Source organism: Triturus cristatus, chromosome 12 (genome assembly GCF_964204655.1).
Source record: "Triturus cristatus chromosome 12, aTriCri1.1, whole genome shotgun sequence".
In the NCBI taxonomy this organism is placed as follows: domain Eukaryota; kingdom Metazoa; phylum Chordata; class Amphibia; order Caudata; family Salamandridae; genus Triturus; species Triturus cristatus.
This window is the reverse complement of record NC_140595.1, coordinates 807,605,073-807,629,663: the sequence shown is the minus strand read 5'-3', so window position 1 is coordinate 807,629,663 and position 24,591 is coordinate 807,605,073. Positions and strand designations below refer to the sequence as shown.

Genomic DNA, 24,591 nt, shown 5'->3' with positions numbered 1-24,591 from the left:
CGTGTCCGCCCCACGTTTACTATGAAAACATATACCTATATGTGCGGGATCTCTGCTCATGTGGAGACTATAACATAAGACAGGTCCAAGTCGTTATGTGTAAGTCGATTTATTCTGTAAAACCCAGCAGAAGCGAGGAGGACAGTGTGGACACTCCTCTTCCAACATCGGTCGGCCAGCAAGTGATCTCACCGGATTCCACAGCTACAGAATGTGCTAGTTGGAACCCAATGAGGTCACCTTGCCTCAAGCACAAACACAACACTTCCCCTTTCTTATACAAATTTCAAAACATATATAACAATAAAGCTTGAATGAAACATAGTAAATAAATTTGTATGTGATAACATGCTCATTCACGAAGAACAAATATGTGTAATGTAATCCTTTAAATACAGCGGTTTTACACAAACCCGACCAGCTCTGGTAACATCATAATTAGGAATGGTACACTCTTCAGACTCTTCAGACAGGGCGTTTGATAAGGCGTTTGTGTCATCAACACTCTCTTCCCCTTCTATAGCAGAAGAAGACTGTTCAGGATTACATGAATGTACATTGTGGGTGATAATTTCAGCAGTGCAAGAAGATGAATCAATTTCAGAGGGACAATCCTCAATCCAATCATATTCAATGGGCCGAGTATTATTCTCATCTGTGAAAGAATCATCTACATCACCCCTGAATTTGGCAATCTTGCTAGCATGCCACACCTTTCCGTCGCTTAACAATGCAGCATTGCATAACACTTTAATTACCCTTAAAGGAGTTGAAAATTTGCTTTCTCCTTTACGCACCAACCTTCCTTTTTTTACTTTAACAATGTCATTCACACAAAGTTGTACTTTTTTAACGTTATGCATGTGATCAAAGTAATTTTTTTGTTTCTGTTGATTATCTACTAAAGTTTTCCTTACCACCTCAGGAGACCAGGCTGCAGATCTGGTATTTCTTAACCAACCCATGTTATCGTTTGTGCGTGGTAATCTACCTCTCATTAATTCAAACGGGGCATAACCTGAAGACTCACAACGAGTTACTCTATATGCATTTACAGTTTTCCGTAGTTCATCTACCCAGTCTAGATGATTACTGCCCGAGAGTTCGATAATACCTTTGATTACTCTAAAGCGTTCCACACAACCATTTCCCTCTGGATGGTACAGTGAGGTGGTTCTATGATTGATACCTGCTTCTTTAACAAATTTTTTAAATGATTCGCTGACAAATTGTTCACCATTGTCGGAAATAATATCCTTGGGAAGACCTTCACGACCAAATATATCAGCTAGGAATAACAATATAGCTTCAGTGTCAGCTTTGTCTACAATCTTGTATTCAGGCCATTTTGAAAAATGATCGACAATGACGATAATGTATTTCGCAAAATTATGGTTATGCTGAACCGGGCCAAAAATATCGATGCCAATTCTTTCCCATGACATATGGGGAACAACAATGGGATGTAAAGGAGTTTTGTGAGTAACTAAACTCTTGTCCGAATTAGAACATTGGACACAATTTCTTATCTCCCTCTCAATATCCTTATCTAGACCAGGCCACCAATATGACTGTTTTACCCTGGCCTTGCACTTTACGATTCCTAAATGACCTTCATGACAAAGGTTAATGATTTTGTTGCGAACGTCTAAGGGAGGAATTAATCTTCCACTTCTAAGTAATAAATCTTCTTCCACTGAAAGGTCATTCCTAACCTCCCAAAAGGCAATTAGACTATTGTGTATAAGTGCCTTTGCTGGCCATCCTTTTTGAACATACTCAACTACTAATGTCAAGTTTGAATCCTTTCTCAAGCTTTGTGTCCACTCAGAATAGGAAATACTTTGTAACTCATTACCAAACACAGAGGCAACCATCCACTCGTCACTTTCACTCTTATCCTCACTAATATAGTGAAGTGGACATCTGCTTAAAAAATCAGCAATTCTATTCTTTACACCTGGGACATACACTACATTGTAGACGTAGTCTAATAGTTGAATTGACATTCGTGAAATTCTGGGTGACACATTGCTCAAACCTTTTGAAGTAAGGACTTTAGTTAAAGGTTTGTGATCTGTCCTAAGCGTTACACACGTACCCCAAATATACTGTCTGAAATTCTTTAAAGCCCAAATACAGCCTAAAGCCTCTCTTTCAATCACTGAGTATTTTTCTTCTGTCTCAGTGAGAGCTCTAGAAGCAAATGCGACAACAGACTCACTCCCATTATCCTGGATCTGTGACAACACTGCGCCTAAACCTTTCCCACTGGCGTCTGTGGTGATTATACTCTCTAGATCTGGGGAGAAGCCTTTGAGCGCTGGTGCAGAGCATATATCCTTTTTTATGCTCTCAAAACTTTTCTGACATTCGGGGGACCAAAAGAATGTACACCCTTTCTTCATTAGTTGTCTAATACTGTACATTTTTCCTGAGAAGTTTTGTACAAATTTAGAATAAAATTCGGCTAAACCTAAAAAAGATCTAACTTCATCTTTGTTCTGGGGAACTGGAGCATTTATAATAGCATTCACTAGTTCCGATTTCGGGAAAATTCCTTTACTACTTATTTCATGCCCTAAGTAGGTAACATTACTTCTTGCTAGTTTACATTTAGACTCTTCAGCAGTTAATCCTTTGAGCTCCAGAACTTCAAGAACTTTGATCAAAGTATTATCATGCTCAGTTTTGTTCGAACCCATGACCAAAATGTCATCCTGAAAGAAAACAATGTTTTCCAAATCTTTGAAAATTCTATACATCAACCGCTGAAACATGGCTGCAGCTGATGCCAAACCAAAAGGTACTCGTTTAAATTGAAAAAGGCCAATAGGAGTAATGAACGCTGTTAGGTGTCTGCTTTCTTTATGAAGTGGAACCTGATGGTATGCAGAGGTTAGGTCAATGGTGGAAAATAATTGTTTGTTTCTGGTGGCAGAAAGTAATTCTGAAATTCTTGGTAGTGGAAACATATCAACAAAAATATTCTTATTGAGTTCTCTTAAATCCACACAGAGGCGGACGCGGCCGTTGGCCTTGCGTGCAACTACCAAGGGGGCGACCCAATCTGATGATTCAATATGTTCAATTAAACCATTCTGCACCAATTTGTCTAATTCTTTGATAACCTCATCTTTGACACTCATTGGAATGTTCCTGACCTTATGAATACATGGACGGGCATCACTCTTCAGAATAATCTTATGAGAAAATCCTTTTAGTTCTCCTACTTCCCCTGAAAAGACTTTAGGAAATCTTGCCGTGATTGTGTCATACTGTTTCTTGTTGAAATCAACAATACTTAGCACTGGGTCTGCGCTATTAGGATCCAATAATATTCTTAATTCACCCTGGTCCCACCATCCTAGGACACAAGGTCCTGACTTAGAAACATAAAGTTTGCACTCAGCATTCCTGCCTTTATATTCGAACGGTAGTTTCTTAAATCCTATAAGGTCAATGGGTTCGCCTGTATAACTTACAGGATGCACATCAGGAACCTCAAATTTGTTACCCAATTTTTTTCTAAAAATTTCGTTCCATGTATTACGATTAATAATCGTGTATGGTGAGCCAGAATCAGCCATAAGTGAGACTGAGATATCTTTGATAATATTACAAACTGGTTTCTTTCGGACAATTTTTCCCAAAACCTCAGGTTCTTGAATGATACAAATAACATCATCAGTGTCTGAACCTTCACCCTCACCTGCGTATTCATCAACTATGCATTTTACAGATCTTGATCTTTTTTGACACACTTTTGAAAAATGACCCAAAACTTTGCAATTAGTACATCTTTGTCCCAATGCAGGACATTTTCTGTCATGAGCAAGGTGGGATGTGCTCCCACACCTATAACATTTTCCTCTTAGGTCACTTATTCGTTCATTCTGGTAACTTTTAAAACTTTTTTTTTTCTCTAATTGTAACATCTTTATCATTTTTTTTTTTTTGTTTGTTCATCTGAACGAATAAGAGTCCTAACAATTTTTATGACTTCATCACTTTGTGTACTATTACTATTGCTAGATGCAATTACTGTTTTTGCACATCTGGAAGTGAGTTCAGCCTTGGAAATAATAGTAGTTATTTCTCTTAGGCTGGAATCACCATTCATCCATAACTTATCCTGTAAATGCGTATTGTTGCAATGCATCACCAATTGATCTCGGATCAATTCTTCTTCTATTGTTCCAAATTTAGCTGGTAACGCCAAGTTTTTTAATGCTGCAATATAGTCTCCCACTTTTTCATTAGACCCTTGTTTGCGCTGATAGAAATTATAGCGATGTACTGCTTTGCAGACTGTGGGAGCAAAATAAGAATCCAGATCAGCTAATGCGTGTGAAAAGACGTCTCCTTCATCTCCACTTCTAGTCTTTTTATCCATCCTTTTGTAGATACTTAATCCACCAGAACCTAAACAGTGCAAAAGTATTTTTTTTTTCCTTTGTGGTGATAACTCCTCATTGTCAAAAGCTTCCAAATAATTTATAAAATGATCTTTCCATACTTCCCACTCCAAACTAGTCACTTCACATTCTTTAACCATAAAAGATTGGGGGGCTGGTAAGTTCATTGTTGTTGTCATAGTGTATTCTTTGCTCCTTTCTCCTGTGCTAATAGCAGTTTTTAAATGCACAAGACTAATGGAAAGGTACAAGGAATAAAAGAGAAGAAAAAAAAATATCTTTAACTTGATACACGGTGTGTGTATCACCGTAGAAAGACGACCTTTTGTTTAGGTTTTTCCTGTGAACTATTGTGGCTGAACGCGTGTTAAACGCGAGATTGTTCTCCGTGTATCAGTTGCTAAGATACACTCTGATGCTCCCTAACTCCGTAGCGTGATGACGATTGCCCGTGTGCAGGCGTCGTGTTGCCAGGATACAGCGCGTGAACAGCGTTAATCTCAGTAATCTGCGTGTGACGTGTGAATTGTTACGCACGTCACAGCGCAAGGAAACTGAAAATGGCAGCGCGGACCTTGCGGATTCAAATCACGCTTAACGGAGGTTTCCAACGATGCTGTATACACAGCGTTACACTGACCTTGCCGATTTGCCGATCTTCACTGGTGAGGATGCAAAACACTTCCGTATAAAAGTAACGATGCGTTTAAAGACCGATTTTTTTATCTTTTGGAAGAACGAAGCGTTTCTATTCTTTTTGTCCTTTGATGTGGGTCCGTTGTTGCTGGGTTTAGTCGCTCGTCGCCATTATAACATAAGACCGGTCCAAGTCGTTATGTGTAAGTCGATTTATTCTGTAAAACCCAGCAGAAGCGAGGAGGACAGTGTGGACACTCCTCTTCCAACATCGGTCGGCCAGCAAGTGATCTCACCGGATTCCACAGCTACAGAATGTGCTAGTTGGAACCCAATGAGGTCACCTTGCCTCAAGCACAAACACAACAGAGACCTGCGCATAGAAACTGTATTCGAGGCAGAGGTCTCGGGCCATAGGCTTGTGAATTGCATTTTGTTATATGTGAATATAACTATTGTAGTGCTACTTAATGCGCTGCAAACTGCAGTTTCAAGGCAGAAATGTGGCTCAGAAAGGTGGTCAGTAGAACAGATTACAGTTTGGTTGTGGACTAGTCAGGTAACGAGACCCTGCCGAGAGGCGGATGTAAGGCTAATTAGTCTCTAAATGCAATTACAGGTGACAAAGTAGCAGCCTTTATAAAAGCGTACCAATTGCCTTCACATCTTTTCCCTCTCTCTTCCCCGCTTTTCACATTTCTTCACTGTTCGCCACATTCTGCCTTGCACATGACACACAGACCCAAGACCGCAGTTTTTAACCTTGAGTTTTTGAAGACTTTCAAACTAATGTCATCTCCTACTATAACGCCTCCAATTAGACTGTTATCCAGTGTGCAAATAGATCACTAGCTGTGTGTACCCAAAGTTCTCTGGAGCAGTTTAAATAGCATGCAGTGCTGAATAAATTATTTCTTCCCTAGTCCGTCAGTACACCTTACCTAGGCTTACTTTCTCCATACCGGGTCAATAGCTTTATGTAGCTCCACTGAATAGGTGGAGTTCAAAATATTTAATTGCCTTAGGGTTATTTTTCGATTGTTTTACTTTTCAAAAATATATGCACCTGTTACCAGTGCCCAGTCCCCTTCTGAGTCCTCAATTTTGGAAAGATTGATTTTCTAATCCTTTTCTCTCCACAAAGGTTCTTTGGAGACTCGTGGTGAGATGGCTGACAGCGATGATGAGTATGACCGTCGGCGGAGGGACAAGTTCCGACGAGAGCGCAGCGACTATGACCGGTCCCGAGAGCGTGAAGAGCGGCGCAGAGATGACTGGAATGACAGGTGAGCCGTCTGTCGCTGTATTATAAACAGGAGAATTACATGCGATTTTATTTGTTCGGAATTCAGGTTCAGAGAAAATGCTACTTGCCACTGAATAGGCACTTTTGCAGTCAAAACATTGTCATGATTACAAAGTGCTCCCCTTTCTTTAGTGAAAGTGTATCGATTAAAGTCATAGCTAGCATCCTTGTCTATAGTGCAGTTTACAGTTTAGCTTGTCTTTCTGGTCAGTACCATGAACCGTACCCTATAACTTTGTCTTAGTGATGCACGTCTGTTCTCTGTGAATTATGGAAACTTCCTACTTGGATTCATTAGACGTAGCAGCCAGTGTTGCAGTTCTCCATGTTTTTACATTTCCTTCCCTTGCTGGATATGGTTGTCAGAATGTTTTCTCTGTGAGGTCATCTTGTGATGTGGCTGTTCTCAAACAATGAATTATTCTGTGTTGCCCTTAGTTACACACCGGGGTTTGTGTTCTCTGCTCTCCTAGCATCTGTAGTCTGGCTGGGAAGTGTTCACACCACTCAGTGTCACAAAGTTTGTCCTGAATTTGGGGGAGATTTATTTAGTCTGCACTTTGGGTGTATAGTTTTTGGATAACAGAAAATCGTGCAACGTTTTTGTGAATCAGTAAGTCTTTACTGGACTTGCTTTTGGACATTTGAGTATTTACTGGCTTCATTACATAGTGTCCAGCATGTGGTTTTTTGTTTGTTTTTAGCAGCTGTTAGTGAAATGTAACCAGGTATATATAGTGTGTCACATTCTTGCATGTGATTCATAGTTGTCACTTTCTGTAGTGCTTTTCACAAAATCCCTTTACCAAAGTGTATGTGGGACAAAGCATTAATGAAATGATTATAAGTTTAACCACAGTAGTAAAAGAAAAAGACCAGAAGAAAATCCAGAAGAAACAGATGAGAGGAAAATCAGCATGATTAAAGGAAACAGGCAGGCTTTTAATAAGTGACTAAATGGTTAAAATGATATGAACCTAAAGTCCAGAGCCGTGGAAACCATAGTAGAGGGGAGACAAATCATCCTAGCATCATACCTGCACTAATCACGAGTTCACAGCTGAAGGAAATGACCACAAGGTTGGCAAAGATTGCCACAACCCAACATAGTCCACAAAAGTGAAGCAGCCAACGAAGCCACAAGATGGTGATCATGAGGGCCAGATGAAACATGTCCCGAAGTACCCCGGACAATAAGCTCCTTGCAACAGCAGGTCCCAGCTCCACTACTAAGTAGCACCCTTCCCCCCCCCCCCCCCCCCCCCCCCCCCTCCAAGCAGGGAAATGGAGGAGCAGTAAGGAAGTGGCAGGCAGAACCTTTACTTTTTGACTGTCACATGCAGCTTTGCTGTACATGTCCATCCAGCAGCGAACGGCCAAAGTCACAGCAAGGGACGTGGGAGCCCATCAGGACCAAAGCTCCCCTACAGCAATAATTCCGTTCAACCACTGGCCTCTGTGGCTCACTGGACATCGCCAAGCACAGCAGGTTTGGGAAACATAGGGTAGGAGCCGTCAAAAGCCGACACTACTCCAGCGGCTGCATCTCCTCTTCTGATGCTATCTGAGAATTGTAATGTCTATCCACAGGTCTTGTTGCTTTCGTGGCCATCATGCAAGCAGTCTGTACTGGCCACAATTTATCTGTCACGGAACCACTTTGTATCTCAAAGGGGGCTTGTTTTTTTTGGTTGCACTTCCGTATTGTGCTGCTCAAACTCTGACATTTCATTTTAGCTGCAGGGAACAGTCCTTTATTGCAATCCCACATTGCTGGCAATTCATGCAGATAAAATTAGCAAGAGGCTACTCCTTCCGGGATGTAGGATTGTAGCTCATGGCAATGGTCTCTTGCGTACATTAAGAGTTCCATCATATTAACTCCTATCGGTTTCTTTGGTCATTGTGTTTGGAAGAGAAATTGGCAGGCATATGCCATTGAATATTTTCCAGTTGGTCTTGTTCTTACTGATTTTCAGTAATGAGGACCACAGTCTGCCAGTTGTCACTTTAATTCTTTTTTTTATCATGATGCTGTGGGTTATTAAAGGCATTCCTGTTTTATTTATTGCTCAGGTGAACTTTCATTTCGTGCATGTGTGCAAAATTTGCCACAAGCAATTTCATTTTATAAAATTGCAATTTTAAAATATTTTCTTATGGCAACTTCAAATTATCTCTTAATAATGGAGTAAATATGCACTTGTTGTACCTACTTCACCCCAACAGTATTGGACATTTTCTTCCTTGTTTGTTCATCCACCCCTGTTAAATGTTTAAAGACCTGCTGAAATCAAAAAAACAATAATGGGATGAATACTGGGGAAATAGGGCAACAAGCAGTAAACATTATGGGGCTTTTCTTGCAACATATTTAGTGGGAAGGTTTGGCACACCTGTGGATTGTTAGTCGAAGTCATCTGTACCAGGAATCTCATAGGGATGCATAGAGTAGATAAGATAGGTCCCTTTGTGTTGTGGCTGTTTTCAGGGAGATTTGTAACTTTCACATGGCTTGGCTGAATCCTAGTTGGGCAATCAAGCCTGTTCGTCCTTTTGAGCTCAATTAAACAATTGTTGAATTTTGAGTACTAGATGGATTCAATGGCGTTACTGTTGGGAACCTAGGCCTTCCATTTATGCAGTTGGGAAATGTTGTCACTATGATCCTGTTGCTTCTAATCCCTTTCTATGCTTTTATTTCCTTCGCTACAAGGGAGTGGGACCGGGGTCGTGAGAGACGGAGCCGGGGAGAGTATCGCGATTATGACCGGAGCCGGCGGGATCGTTTCTCTCCTCCCCGCCGCGAGATGAGTCCTGTACAAAAACGCATGAGACGAGACTGGTAAGCTAGCTTTACATTCGCTGACCAGAGTTTGTGAGACTTGTTTCCAGGAGTTAAGCGTGTTTGTGTTTATATTGGCACTAGACCAGCCTGCTGACTTGTATAGTTTTTGGCAGGATTTTGTCCTCTGCTTGTGTGGTTTTTGATGTTTAGGTATGAAGATGGGTATCTTCAACCTATACCTTGTGTTAATTTAAAGTGTTCAAGTACAAGGTAAAGGACATAGTATTTTGGGCTAGAGTAGAAAACATACTCTACAAACATACAAAAGCCTCATGTTTGTATCAGGTTTATGCTGGACATACTTAAATGTTGCATTTCCTGTCTGGCTCCATCCTTATTTGCCAAGAATGCCTCTGCTGAATACAGAGCACCTCCTGACTGTTTTGTATTCTCAACCTCTAGGTCAAATGTTTTGGGCAGGATTCTGTGTCGCAATAATAAATTGTTTTCTCCGTAGGGATGACCATATTGCTGACCCCTACCACCCTGGCTATGAGGTACCTTTTGGCGGCACAGCAGGTGGTCCTGCATATGGACCCCCTCCGCAGTGGCCTCACGGTGAAATGCATGTGCTTCAGCACCATGGGCTTCCAATTCAAGCCAGGTGAGTGTGCTATGCCTACTCTGAATGTGTGACAACTATTGAGTGGTGGCTACGAGGATTTTCCAGATGTTAAACTTTATTTGAAAATATGCTTTTTTTTAAATTCTTCCTACTAGTCTTGTAAAACACAAACCTAGCCTAGTTTCACATTGAGATATATATATATATATATATCTCTATGTATGTATAATATATCTATATGCATGTATGTATAATATATGTGTGTGAATATATATATATATGTATGTATGTATGTATATATATATATATATATATAACACTTCTTAAGGTTTGGACCAACAGTTTGATCTACAAAGGTTTAGAGTTGGTGATTGGCCAGTTGTGTATGTTGCAGGACATCAAATAAGCTTCCTACTGATTTCCTTCCTCCGTCCACAAATTTGGAATCTGTGTGACTGGGAACTTCTGGGTGGGTATGGGCCACTCTTCTGGCAGTCTGCCTGTTGAAGATAGATCACAGGATACTTCTAGTTAAGTTGCAAGATAGATTTATTAAGACACAGCAGAGCACTACACCTCGCCAGCTGACCAGACCATCAACTGACAAGTGTGGAACATTCAAGTACAAAGTAGAATGCACACAGGTATTCTGGGAGGCTTAAGAGGTGAGAACACCGAGAAAGGTCTAATGACCAAAGGTGGCCATGTTGCGAGGAGTATACGTTTTTACTACACATCTTCCTCCTTTACATGGAAAAGAAAATAGACAATATATAAAACGAAAGCATAAAGCATGGGAGACCACAACAGTTAACATCAAAACAAGTAGATGGTCAGCGACCTCATGGACTTCCAGATGGTGAAGGCAAAGAAGCATTTCGGGTCAAGGGTGAAGAAAGGAACAGGATTATCATGACCACCTCCTCCCCTTCGATTGACCAAACAGGAAGAGATAGTCTGCAATCCATCGTTGATCAGCAAAAGGAGAAAGACAGTGTATTTTCCTTGTCCGACGTGGCTTCCCGCTCATAGTTGAAGATGCACAGTTGAACGGGTGCCTCCATGCTCAAAGTTCTGGAAGGATGTTCCCGAAGAGACAGTTGGAGCCAGTTCTCTCACAGTCCAAGTTGAAGTTTTGGACCAGGTGACTCGGTTCTGGTTCTCTTTCTCGGGTTATGGGCCTCTTTCTGTGGTTCAGGCCTCTGTTTCTTTTATTTTTCTGTGGACTATCTTTCTCAGTACTGTGGGCTATAAAGCCCGGTTCTAGTCGCGGAACATTCGTCCCGGTTCTGGGAACCGCTGTCACAATTTTGTGTCGTGGTACTGGAAACTTTGTCCTGGCTCTTCTGGGAATCGCTCTATCACGAAACTGTGTCGTGTTTTTGGAACTCTTGTCCTCTTCTGGTTCTGAAATCTTTGTCCCCTTCTGATTCTGGGACCTTTTATCCTTTTCTGGTTCTGGGATGACCTTTATCCACTTGTAGCTCTTGGGGCGACCTTTGTCCCCACCTGGTTCCGGGACGACCTTTGTCCCCTGCTGGTCCTGGGACCACCTCACCGGTTCTTGGACCTTAGGACGATCTTAGTCTCATCCTGGTTGTGGATCATCTGGCCTAGTCTTGGATTCTTTTCCACTGTACTTTAGTTTCCTTGTTCTGAGCTCACAGTCGCTGTCCCTGAGAGTAATTATACCTTGTTGATGAAAATGACGCGCTAATATTGGCAACGGGCTTTGCTGCTGGAAGTGATTTCAAGTATTTCTCTCACTTGACTCGTACTGCCTTAAAACGGAACACAGATAAAATACTTTGAAAAATCCACAAGTTGGCACTCTTGTCAGATATTTCACACTGTCACTTGTATCGCTGTGCTACTCAATATCACGAACGCTGTGAAACTGGTGGTCCTTTCATTGAACATGTGCATTGTAACATTTGTGATCTGGTGCCAAACTCAAAGCGTGAACAAAATACACATATTCCAGTACAGCATTGACACACACAACTCTTGTCATACTTTTACTGTCTCCCAGTTAAGATGGCCAACGTAAAAGGTTTTCCATGCTGGATAACTGTTGCCGTTCTGACACCTTTAGCAGCTCTTTCTCTTGAATGAAATCAAGTAAGATCATGTTTCTAGTCCGGTTTTAAGGACAATATAATTACTATATTTTTGGTGATTTCGAAAAGTGAGATGGTTTTTTGGTAGTCAATGGATAGAAAGAAGGATCCCTTCATTTGATGCCTCCTGTAATCACTTGCTCTGGAGGGAAGATTCCTTGATGACCACTTTACCAGTCTCGACTTCCTGCAAGAATTTTAACTCTGCCATAATTTTGCTTGAGACGATTGACAGGCGGAGACTGCAGGTGTCAGATGTACTGCGTCAGCGTGTGAAGTGCAATGAGCCGTGTCTTCATGCTGGGAAACTGGCAGTTTAGCTCTGTGTTCCCATAACCAACGTTGCCAGCTGACCAGACCATCAACTGACAAGTGTGGAATATTCAAGTACAAAGTAGAATGCACACAGGTATTCTGGGAGGCTTAAGAGGTGAGAACATAGAGAAAGGTCTAATGACCAAAGGTGGCCATGTTGCGAGGAGTATAAGTTTACTACACTGCCTGTTATCCGGTTGGAATGAGACCTAGTTTAGAAATTGACGCAACTCTGTCTTCTTTAGCTACTCTAGGGAGGGGATGGATAATGCACTCTGTTCCACTGGAGTTGAAATTTGTTTCTGAACTTGTCACAAGTCCCTGGAGTGGATTGGCTGTGTACTCCAAAGAGAAACGCAGCCGAAGGAACCCAGGTGGCTTTTTATGTAAAGGCGAGCTTGGCTGGTATAGATGTGTTTCCATGCATGTAGTTGGACTCCACACTATGCCCAATGGGTCAGATTTGTATGTATTTCTTTGAAAATGATCCCCTATAGTATTAATCCCCCATGTGAGTGCCTATGTTGGTTATTTGGGAGACCTCATGTGGCACTTTACACACCCACGTTTTGGCTGTATAATTTAACATTATTGTCTACCAGAGTTTGCATCTCTCTTCATTAATTCTAGGGGGACAAAAATCCACGTGCTGTCTAATTGCCAAAGCCACCACACTGGCAGAAGAGCGCTAACCAGACTATAACTTTTTGACCTTAAATGCTGTCTCTACATTTCATTTCCTCTAGTATATTCTGGTAAATATGAATATACCTGTCTTGTTAACTGAACATTAAATGAATTGTCTTGTGCTGTTAATAGTGTAGGAACAAAACTCCATAATTCAGATCACCCCAAAATTCAAATGCCCAACATCTGGTAGTTCCATTCCAGGGTTGATCTTGTATCTGAGACACTGCAGCGTCCTGCCCAGCATTAGTTTGGCAGAGTAGCAAATAAGTATCTGGGTCCACTCAATTTAAGTTCTAGATCAGGAAAAAAATTAAAGGGTTTTATTTCAAAATCGCAAAAATCAAGCAGGACAGAACAATTAGTAAATGCCATAATGCTTTTCAAAATTCCAAGTGCATATTCAGAAGTCAGAAATATTTTAAATCCCAAATGAACAATAAAGTTATAAAAGAAATGGGTAGCATCCCTTGAGGCAAATCTTTAAAATCTGGCCCACCACCAAACTGCAGTTTAATCGTGGCATTATCAAATCTAACCAATATTGGGCAATATTGTCACATCGTAAGTGCATAACATACCCCACTTTTAAGAAAGAACGGAGTGCTGACATAGGAAGTTCAACTTTTATGGAACATTTCTAAACCATAGCCTCTGCACGAGTGAAAGACTCCTGAGCTCAGCAACGGAACTATAGCGAAAGATCCTGCAACATTAGGAACATGAAGAAATGCATCCACCTTACATGCATGTTAAGAAAAAAAAACTACATCACTTGTCTTTGCTTCTGCGGAGCCTGTGGGGAGAGCAGATGTGCAGAGGAACAAGATTGGAGGGAAAGTCTGGAATGAGACCGCAGACAGTTAAATAAAATAGCGTTTTCGACAAAATGTGGCATAAGGAAAATGTTAACAATTACATTTCTATACTTCCTATTAAACTAATTTCAACTGTAATCGTTATTTTACAATGTACGCACTAAATGCATTACAAAAATAATTATTCATCAAAAAGGTTTCCTAAAAATACAGAACCCAGAAAACTTTGACAATAGCAGTGCTTCTGTCAGCTTTGAGGTAGGACCCTCGCACTATACAGCCATACTCTGTTCTGTATCTTCTTCATACCGGTCTCTTTTGATTGTTTCTTAAATAGAATGCTTCTGTGTTTGGTAGCAGTAGCTTTGCACCATTTTCTTTTTCCTCTGATTACTAGCTTTTATGTTCTTGCTCAAAGATACAAGATTTGATAGCTAATTAAATGAAAGTACTTTTGGGGCATCAATCTGTGTTGTTACCCTTAGTCAAAATATGCATTCTTTTTCCTTCTTAAAGATCAGTATGTTTCGTCAAAGATGGTACTGAAAAATATTCAGTCAACAAAGATAGTTTCATGTTCTTAGTCATGTATAGGCCGTTTAGCGGCCACTCAAATTTCCCTAGCCAGTCTTTGATTCCTGAACAGTGATCTGGTGGAAATGACAGGCAAGCCCTTTAGTAAGTGCTATTTATTGCCCCTAGAACTAATTTGCTTCCTGTAGGAAGTTGGCTCTTTATATAGTCTACCAAAAAGAGGTACACTATGTAAAGACTCCAGGCAAACCCCAAAGGAATTAATGAGGCACAAATGACACCCCAAATGCTCTTTTGTGGTAGTGTTCGGGTCCAGTGCGCCGCTCTCCAGCCACTCTTGCCGCCAGCTTTGTCAGTTCACACTAAGCCAGAAGATGCCGGTTTGGTCCCGGGTGACCGCTGCCAGCTAAACTCCATTGAGCCCATATCTGCTTTATTTTGCCTTATTTGCTTTAATCTCTTCTCTGTATTTTGTGCCTTTGTGTTTCTGCTGCTGCGCCAGGTGACTTGCTGCAGTCACCACCCCCCTCGCACTACCGCCTTACCCCGCTTCTGCCCTTCTCGGTCCCCGCCCTCTAGCCTAGCCCCTTCCAGGACTACAAATAAAGGCTGCTGCATAGCTGCCCACTGGCACGCCAAAGGCAAGCCTGTCTGCGCCCAGCGCAAGGACCCCTGGTCCTCCCACCTTCCACTGCTAAACCTCCAAGGAGTTCCTGGCCATGAACCTCTGACGCCGCAAGGCCTACTGCTTCACGTCCTCTCTGCGTTCTACCAAGGACCCTTTACCTGTCGCCACTGCCACTTCTCCTACTACACAGGACCTCCTACCCACACTGGACCCAGCGCGGCGACTGCTCAGAAGACCACATACAACTCAGACCCACTCCAGTGCATCCCGCTCAACACTATCCATCATCAAACGCACCACGTACATCTGGGACACCATCACCACCCTCGTCCCGGCCTTAACCACTGAGACGTAGCTCAACCCCACTGCGAACCCCTACATTGCCACTGCAACACCCGACAAATACAAGATGATACACTGAGGCTGCAGCCACAAACATGGTGGGGGGAGTAGCCATAATCTAAAAGGAAACTGTGAGATACACCGCCTAAAATGACGACGCAACTCCCCTCATGGAACTGCAAATCGACTCCAAGACCACAAAAAGAGGCATCCTTGTTTACAGACCCCATGGACCCCGACCACCCTTCTGCAACGCCATCCCCCCTCGCCATTGAATCCCTCCACTACGTCCTGCTCGGCGATCTCCATTTTCACATTGACGACCCCAAGCACTCCAACTCAACCTCCATCCTAGAGAACTTAAACAACATTGGCCTCGCCCAACTAGTCACTGAACCTACGCACAAAGCTGGACACAAACTCTCCGCCCTCTTTCCCTCCAGCGACCGAATCAAATTCATGCACGTCCAAGGGCTCACCTGGAACCGACCACACCATCACCAAGCACCACAGCACCACCCACCAGTGCTCGGACATGGTACACCACCCAAAACATCAGCAGATCTCGTCTAAGCCGTCCACCACTTCTCCCCCGGGATCAACAAATGCGCCAACCGAGTGGCCCTGCTAAAGTCAGCAAAAACCAACATAACCTCAAGCAAGTCGCCTGGTATACCCCAGAGATCAGGACCACCAAAACAAAACTGTTACCAACTTGAGAAGCTATTGTGCATCACCAAGGACCCCTCCGACAGAGCCACTCTCAAAGCAACCCTGAGTGACGACCACCTGCACATCTAGGAGGCAAAAAGAACAGCCATCACTAACCGCATCAACACCGCGGCAAACCGCACGCAGGAACTCTTCAAAATCTCCAACCCAGCAGCCACCGAGAAAACCGTGCACCCATCCCAACAAGTCTGAGATACCCTCTCGGACTACTTCCACAGCAAGATTGCCACCATCTACAACAACTTCGACCCTACCCCCTCCCCAAACCCACTACACTAGGCCTCAACAACATCAACCAACCTACGAACACCAGCCAAAGGATATCAACCTGGTCTCAATTTAACATCCAGACCACCACGAACATCTTGTCATCTGTCAACTCCGGAGCACTCAGTGACCCCTCCCACACCGCCATCTCTTCAACGTCGGAGCCAACATAGCCTGCCAGAACTTGCCAGCATCCTCAATTCCTCGATCTCCGCAGCAGCTTTTGCAGATGGATGGGATCCAGCATAGGTCAGAACCCTCCCAAAGAAGCCCTCTGCCAACCCCAGCGACCTAAAAAAAAAGTACTGACTGATCTCTCTGCTCCCATACCCAGCCAAAGTACTTACAAGCCATCAACCAACTCACAGACTACCTGGAATGAAACCACCTATTCAACACCGGACAATCAGGATTTCAAGCCGACCACAGCACTGAGACCATGCTTATCGCTGCCTCAGACTCAATCAGAAGTCACCTCGACTGGGGAGATACTGCAGCCCTGATCCTCCTCTACCTCTCTGCAGCGTTCAGCACAGTCTTATCTCCACATCCTCATCGGCAGACTGCCCAATATCGGCATACAATAACATTCCCTCGAGTGGATTACTTCCTTCCTCTCAGGACGCTTCCAGCTACCTCTGTTCATCTCCGCTCCTAAGGAAGTCATATGTGGCGTGCCCCAAGGATCATCCCTCTGCCCCACCCTGTTCAACATCTAAATTCGCCCCCCCCCCCCCCCCGTAGATGCTTTCCGATCCCATGGACTCAATATAATCTCCTACTCTGACGCCCTACCCATCCTCTCTCACCGACAACCCTGCCAACGCCAAACCAACTTCTGCAACGCTGTGACCGATGAAGCTAAATGGACGAGGGACGGCTGTCTCAAAGTCCACTCTGGCAAAACCGAAGTGCTGATCTTTGGAAAAGACACCTCCACATGGGACCACAGCTTGTGGCCAGCAGTACTTGGACCAACCCCTACATCGACGGACCACGCATGCAACCTTGGTATCATCCTCGACAGCCAACTAACCATGAAATGTCAAGTACAAGCAGTTTACTCCTCATGTTTCCAAACCCGGTGCATGCTCTGCAGAATTGTCAGATGGATCCCAATCAACGCCAGAAAGAACGTCACACAGGCCCTCGTCACCAGCCGCCTCGACTACGGCAATGCTCCCTACGCCAGAATTTTCAACAAACTCAAGAGACTCTAGACCATATAGAACCCTGCAGCCAGACTCATTCTGGACCTCCCAAAAACGGACCTTCCACTGGCTTCCCGTTCAGAAGAGATGCCAGTTTAAGATCCTAACGCACACATACAAGGCTCTACACAACCAAGGACCTTCCTACATCGATTGCCCAAACTTCCACCTGCCTGCAAGACACCTGAACTCCACCTCACTTGCCCTCACACGCATCCGCTGCAGCAGGGGGCGCTCCTTCTCCTATATCGCTGCAAAGAGCTGGAACGACCTGCCCATCCACCTCCAACACCACTCTTCCCCCAACTCACTTCAGAAAGCAACTCAAGACCTTGCTCTTCGACACTGCTCAGTCAGCGCCCAGATACCTCGACAGACACTGCACCATCAACGCCTTTATACCCTTAGGGGTGACAGTGCTGCGCTATAAAAATACTGATTGAGTGAGCATTTAGGCATATCGGAGGGTAGTACTAACACTTATTGCACACACAGCCAGTAAGTGAGAAACACGCCATGAAGAAATCCAACACCAATTTCTAAAAATAACCCTTCTCTTTTATATCAATTTAGATACCAAGAGAATCAAAATCGGGTAAGTACTTTTCGAGTTATGAATTTTTTATCCGTTTCACAGGCTCCAGAAAGCATGATCATATCACACCTGACTTAATTCAACTCAACTGGCTTACCATTGAAGCTAGGATCCGCTTCAAGATAGCCTTTCTGACGCATAAAGCTATTCACTATGACGCACCCCTTTACCTGGCAAAAAGACTTGAGCTCTCCGGCTCTAGTGGCAAGTTGAGAAGCTCTAATATTCTACCTTTTTGAAACCTCCTAAATTCAACAAAAAAAGGAACTTATAACCGTGCCTACTCTGGGCTTGTTCCAAGAATTTGGAATACCCTTCCGCCGAAGATCAGATCCAACCCCTTGACGGCTTCATTTAGAAAACATGTCAAATGGCTATTCCTGAATGAACTTCATCAACAATAGCCCTGAGGACATTTGCAAGCCCCTTCCTTCTCCTGCTTGACAATCGTTAATTACATTGTGTTTCAAAATGTATTTTGTTGTCCTTTTGACGTATTGCTCTGCTAAAACTTCACTGCGCCTACTAGTAGGGCTGTTACCTGTTTATCACTTGTTGTTTCGTCTTCCCCCTGCACCCCCATGTACTTTTTATGTTTCAGGTATTTCTTATGTCTCCTTATAGCATTGTACTCCTGCTGTTAACTCATGCCAACGTTTGTTACTTTGTACAGCGCTCTCATACCCATTTGGGTCTTGTTCGTGCTTTATAAAACATTTCAAATAAATAATTATGTTCCGCTGCAATTTCTCGAACTGTAATGTTATCCTATGGGGTAAAACACGTATTGCATTTGGGCACTTGTCAGTGACTTACAAGACCCTTCTCCTGGAATTAATTTAAGTATGGGGGGGAAAGATCCATGGCCATACCATCAAGGGCTTCTCGAGAGGCTCTGGAGTGTCTGATTGCAGAGGTGTTACTGTGTCGGGTGTCCCATTTCCTTCTTTGGGAAGCGGTTTGGTTAGACAGAGGCTGCAAGCTGAGGCTGGGGCGGGCAGGGGAGGGGGGGCGGCAGTCCGGGGAAAGGCAACGGGGGGCCTGACCCTTGAGATGCTCGGGCACAGAGACACCTTTGATCCACTTCTCAGGCTGTAGAGCACGTGTGCATTGGTGTCTGGATCATGTGCTAGAGTCACTTTCGGTTGGAAGGGGCCTGTAGAGAGAGGCTGCAGGCAGTGAATGGAAGTCCAGCCTGAGTAAACCCAAGGGTTGACTTGGCTCCTGTGCGTCTTGGGACCTCGTTAGCACAGCCACCTCCCTTGGACTCTGGCTGTGGAGTGCTAATGCAGAGGTACTTTGAGGTGTTGGGTAGCGGCGGTCGATGGCTCACTTCTTTGTCCTGCAGTAAAGGGACAAACATGACAGCTGGGCCACTATTGATGTGGATCTTGCTGTTTCTGAAGTCCCTCGATGTGCAGGTCTGTCTTCCTTGGCGTTAGTGTCTGAACTAGACAAAACAAGCCTTGGATGCTGCAAGGTCTCCGGTACCCCAGGTATTGGTACTGCGTAGCTTCGGTCGGTCCTGGCATCCCCACACTTGAAGGGAGGATGAATCTAACCTGTAGGTGCACTGTGGCCTTTCCTTAGGTAGCTGCAGCGTCGTTAGTTCCCGTAGGTGGCAGGACAGTAACCAAGACCTTGCTTCTTTGGTTCCTGCGGCTGGAGGGGTCTACTCCAGGTTTTTTTTCATGTGATTGGCGATGCACTGGCACCCCTCCGGGTTTCTTGTATTCTGCACAGTGGCAGGACGAGTAAGTTGCTCCACAAGGGTCTGGTGCAGCAGGCAGGCTTGCAAGGTTGGTGCAAAGGCAGTCGTGCTCCTCTGTTTGCGGGTCAGCAGTCGTTTAAAGTTGTAAAGTATTGGCCTTAGGGGTGCCACCTAAATACTCTATTTAAGGGCGCCACCTAAATACTCTATTTAAGGGCGTTGCAGGGATTGTTGGGTATTAGCCAATGGACTACCTGCTTTTTGGGTGACTACACCCTCTATATGACCACTTCCTGTGGGAAGTTGGCATAACCCTGACCCAGAGGACCAAATTCTACCAAAAACCAAAATGGTGGAAATGTCCTAGTCCTGTTCACTTCAGGAAGCCCACCTTGGGGGTGGTACTAGCCGGAGGGTGAACACGCCTTCTGACTAGATAATTTTCCCTCTTGTGCTGGTGCCTGTTAGAATAAAGTAGACTGGTCCACTTAGTATCTTCAGGTATCTTTATTCAAGTAGGATGTTACAAGATGAGCGCCACACCAGGAGCAGCCTCACTGCAGCTCAGCCCATCACCAACTGACTCTCTCACAAATGAGCATTCCATTCACCAACATTCTCTCACGAAGTCTTCCAGGCCGCGCAGCTGTATAACACCGCCAAATGGGCCCAGTGCAGGGGGTGGTTTCCCCTGTCTGAGGGAAGCCAGGGCTGCATATCACAGGGGGTGGAGGCCTTTGATGCCTCCAGCCTTGATATGCAGATGACTAGTCATCCTACCAGAGCAGCCTTTGTTTCCGACCTCCCGTGAGCATTGGCTCTCACCTCCAGGGGGGGTCAGACACACGTCTGTGGTGGCAGGCTTGTCAGAGCCAGTCAGTCAACACACTAGAGGTCAGTAGGCTTTCAGGGGGTGCATGTATTGATCCAACACTGGAATCGGAGTGGGTTTATTAATATGAGGTGTTAGATACCAAACACACTAGGTTTCAGTGAAGCCATTCTGTAGCTAGGAAATTCATTCTGACCAGTGCCCAGTACATACCTTAAAATCGCTTCCCTGTTCACTTGTACTGTCAGTAATAGAATGGGCCAGCACTGGGGCACATCTGCTTATGCAGATATGTCTTCACATGTAATATGATGCACCCTGCCTTAGGGCTCTTGGTCCTGCTGTAGGGGTGACTTACAAATATTACGTGCAGTGTTAGGGGAGATGGCAAACAGGGTGTTTGTTTTGTCATCTTTTGATTTTTAAGAGCACCTTGTCACACAGCCTGCAGTGACATTCTGAGTGAATTGGTGCTGGGTCCCTTAGAGTGGCACAATATATGCTGCAGCTTTTTGGACCCTCTTTATTACCTATGCTTTAGGTACCAGAAGTACCACTTACTAGGGACTTGCAGAGGTGGTAAAGGCCTGGTCAAGTGGGGATCAATTGATCAGGGAACTCGTTTTGGGGGAAACACTGGCCCGAGGGACCTGGTTAGCAGGAACCCAGTTATTTTGTCACAGTTGCATTAAATTCCAGCCCAAAAGTGGGGTGATTTCTGCCTCAAAATCCCAGTTTCCTCTGCTTCCGGACTTGGTTTTTGATTTTTGTGTACTTGTTTTCCTAAGTAAAATATATGAAAAGATTAGAGATTTCAGATTTGTGTTTATGATGAAAAACAAAAGCATTGACCATGCCATCTGTGGCTGCTCCTTCAAAAAAGTTGTAGTTTATTATACTTAATCTATCCACATCTTTCACCTCTTCTCTCTGGTGCAATGACTGTGTGGAAAGGAGGGTGGGGAGAGTAGTGCATAGATGACCTTGCATGAAAAGATTTTTTATTTTTTTTAAATCATCGCTGTTGAAAATGTGTGATACAGGCTTACATTTTATCTTGATCACTTACTTTCAAAGGGCACTTCCACTTGCCGAGCTGTAATGTCGGTGCACAAATTCTGAGTTGCCTTATATATATTTTCTGTTTAGGGTTCATTATTCAGTATGGAATGTGAAATATTCAAGGGTCTGCAGTTGCCTTCACACTTGACTGGACAATCATTTGTGGTTGCCAGTATTTCGGGACCTCATGGCAACATTGAGCCCTGGATACCTGTCCGAGCCCTGGATACCTGTCCGAGCCCTGGATACCTGTCCGAGCCCTGGATACCTGTCCGAGCCCTGGATACCTGTCCGAGCCCTGGATACCTGTCCGAGCCCTGGATACCTGTCCGAGCCCTGGATACCTGTCCGAGCCCTGGATACCTGTCCGAGCCCTGGATACCTGTCCGAGCCCTGGATACCTGTCCGAGCCCTGGATACCTGTCCGAGCCCTGGATACCTGTCCGAGCCCTGGATACCTGTCCGAGCCCTGGATACCTGTCCGAGCCCTGGATACCTGTCCGAGCCCTGGATACCTGTCCGAGCCCTGTTCAGCTCTGGTTTCAAACATAATCGTAAACTATCGGTCGGTGAGCGGACCCCGCATAAAGGGTTTGGGTAAAGCTGCAGGGGTTGAAACCTACAATATGTATTTCGGAGAGATTGTCAAAACAAATGTTATTCAATAACTAATTTGAACTTTCACCATCCTCAATATTGAGGGGGTCCCCGTCTAGATGCATAAAATAATTTACCTTTAAATGCCCTGTGTTAGACCTGTCAGCCCTTTGGCAGTTCCCTCCTCATTTTATTATTTTTATCCCTTGTCCCCTTCTCATTTTTTTTCTGTCTACCAAACTTTTTGGGGTGCTGATGTAGAGGTTCTGGGCGCCTTTTCCACCTCACATGAGAAAAAGGCGCAAGGTGCTCCACTGAGGTAGATAGAGGAGGAAGGTAGGATTCACAAAATGGTGGCTCCAACTGTCACCTCAGCACCCGGGCCATGACTGCCATGGGAGGTTCCAGAACCTTCTGGACCCCTCTGGCAAGTCCAGCCCAAGGTGATAAGTAGAGGTGACAGGGGGGCGGCCATTTTAGAATCAAGCTGGGCTGTGGAGTAGTCAGGAGTGAGGCACCTGAGTGGTGAGGTGGTTGCGCGGGATTGGGAGAGGACAGACCCTAGGGTCTGCGCGAACCCCCTACTCAGCTAACATCACCCTCTATCATTTGACCAATCCCTGAACTCAGCCATCGACCCTGGGAGGCATTGTGTTCTGGTTAAGGATCCCTAGCGTAACCTGGAGGCCTGAAGAGGGATTCCGTGTGGGAATTGCCGTTGGGACTGCCTAGACCTCCCTGGATGACATTTGGGAATCCAAAACTTCCCCCCCAGTGGCGTCAGCGACAGCGCCCCATCGTGGACTTCAGGGCAGGGAGTTGTGCTAAATACTCCCCGGGCTAGTGGTTCTGCCCATCTGATCTGCTGTGAGCCAAGCCCCTTAATCTCTGCCTGCCCGCCTGGCCGATCTAAGTTCCTCACCTTTGTGGATTCGAGGCGTGGGCCTATCTGCGAGACCCCGGTGGAGTCCTGAGGGATCAGTGAAGGCTGGTGGGGTGCTGGGACTCTCTGATGGGGCTTGCGTCCATCGCGCGCGTCAGCTGTGTGTAGAGCTGTCATCGCGCCGATCAATTGCTTGGAGAAGTGGCGGCCAGGAAACTGACTCGTAACTGGCTGTGAGGCTGTCCCCTGGGTCACGTGAGCCGGGCCAACAGAAGTGCCGCCCCTCCCAGCAGCCGTGTGATGAGGCCGCACCCCCCACGAGTTGCGCAGCGGTGAAAGAGCCTGACGGAGTCAGGGCCGCGCCCCCGCAAGTCGCGCTGCAGTCGGCAGTGGCGGGAGCGCTTGTCGAGTGTAAAGCCAGGAAGCGTCGAGGGGAAGGCCCGTGGCAACAGAGGACATCCGCTGTATGAGTGAGCGCCGGGTGAGGTATTTCAGCGGGGAGGGGCCTAGTGAGACGCCCTCTAACCGTATGACAGGATTTCCCCATCGGAGGTTGTAAGGACGGCCACCCGGGAACTGGTTCCTCCTGTGCAGGATTGTGCCCTACTACGCGCAGGTCGGTCCGCGCGATTACAGTAAGCAGGGTATCCCGGGAGGGGGGGTTCAGTTCCTGGGGAACACCAGCACTCGGCGACTAGCACGAAGAAAGTGACTGGAACTGACTATTGGGGGATACAGTCCTGTTGCTCAGTGTGGGGAGGGAAAATCTCTCAGCCAGTGATAATTGGGGATTGTATCCCATGCTCATGAAACTGTTGTGGGTTGATTAATAAGAAAGAAGGCGGGGTACAGCTGTGAGGGAAACCCTCGGATCGAATATTTTGAGGGGACTAAATTCTCTTTTGAAAGGCAATTTGAAAGTACGCCATGGAGAAATGTGACTAGGTCTCCCTATCCGGGGTGGGAGAAGCTAAAAGGGCGATTCCAAGACTACTGTATGAAACGTATTGTTTGGAGTGAATTGTTATTTCCTCTGCAAGTATAAGGTACATTGTTGTCATGTGGAATTGAGGATTCTTGTAGAGTAAGACAAGTTTATCTAGTACCGTAACGTACAGGTTTGACCTTGGACAATAGAGAGAGGTTCTTATGCAAATGAAATGAACCGGTTCCAATTGTAATGTCAAATTGAAAACTGAATCTTGATCAGAAAAGAAATGTTATAAAGTTTACAGTAACTCTTGTACAAAAATCGGTGTAGTGTTCTTTTTGAGTGATGTGGCGCAGGATTGCGAGCTGAGTGGGATGCAGGCCTGAAAAGCCAAATGGAGTGATGAGCCAAGTGACCTGAGCCAAGCTACCCCCTTAGACGTAGGTCTAACACCCAGTTATAACATAACTCTCGAGCCAACAGCAGGAAGAACCTCACTCGTGAAAAAAAACGAATTGGGGAATGACTGGGCAAGTGTCAACTTCAAAATGAC

General features: G+C 44.9%; 1 protein-coding gene across 2 annotated transcripts in view; it reads left to right on the top strand.

Annotated features, from left to right (window-relative positions):
* The window catches only part of SRRT (serrate, RNA effector molecule), a 160,147-nt gene that overhangs the window by 25,163 nt on the left and 110,393 nt on the right, over positions 1 to 24,591 (top strand). For both annotated transcript variants that reach the window (XM_085638184.1, XM_085638185.1), the window contains 3 exons: positions 6,199 to 6,340; positions 9,077 to 9,205; positions 9,666 to 9,812. In XM_085638184.1, the coding sequence (XP_085494310.1) occupies positions 6,222 to 6,340; positions 9,077 to 9,205; positions 9,666 to 9,812 (395 nt within the window). In that variant the 5' untranslated portion in view covers positions 6,199 to 6,221. The remainder of the gene's footprint in view (positions 1 to 6,198; positions 6,341 to 9,076; positions 9,206 to 9,665; positions 9,813 to 24,591) is intronic.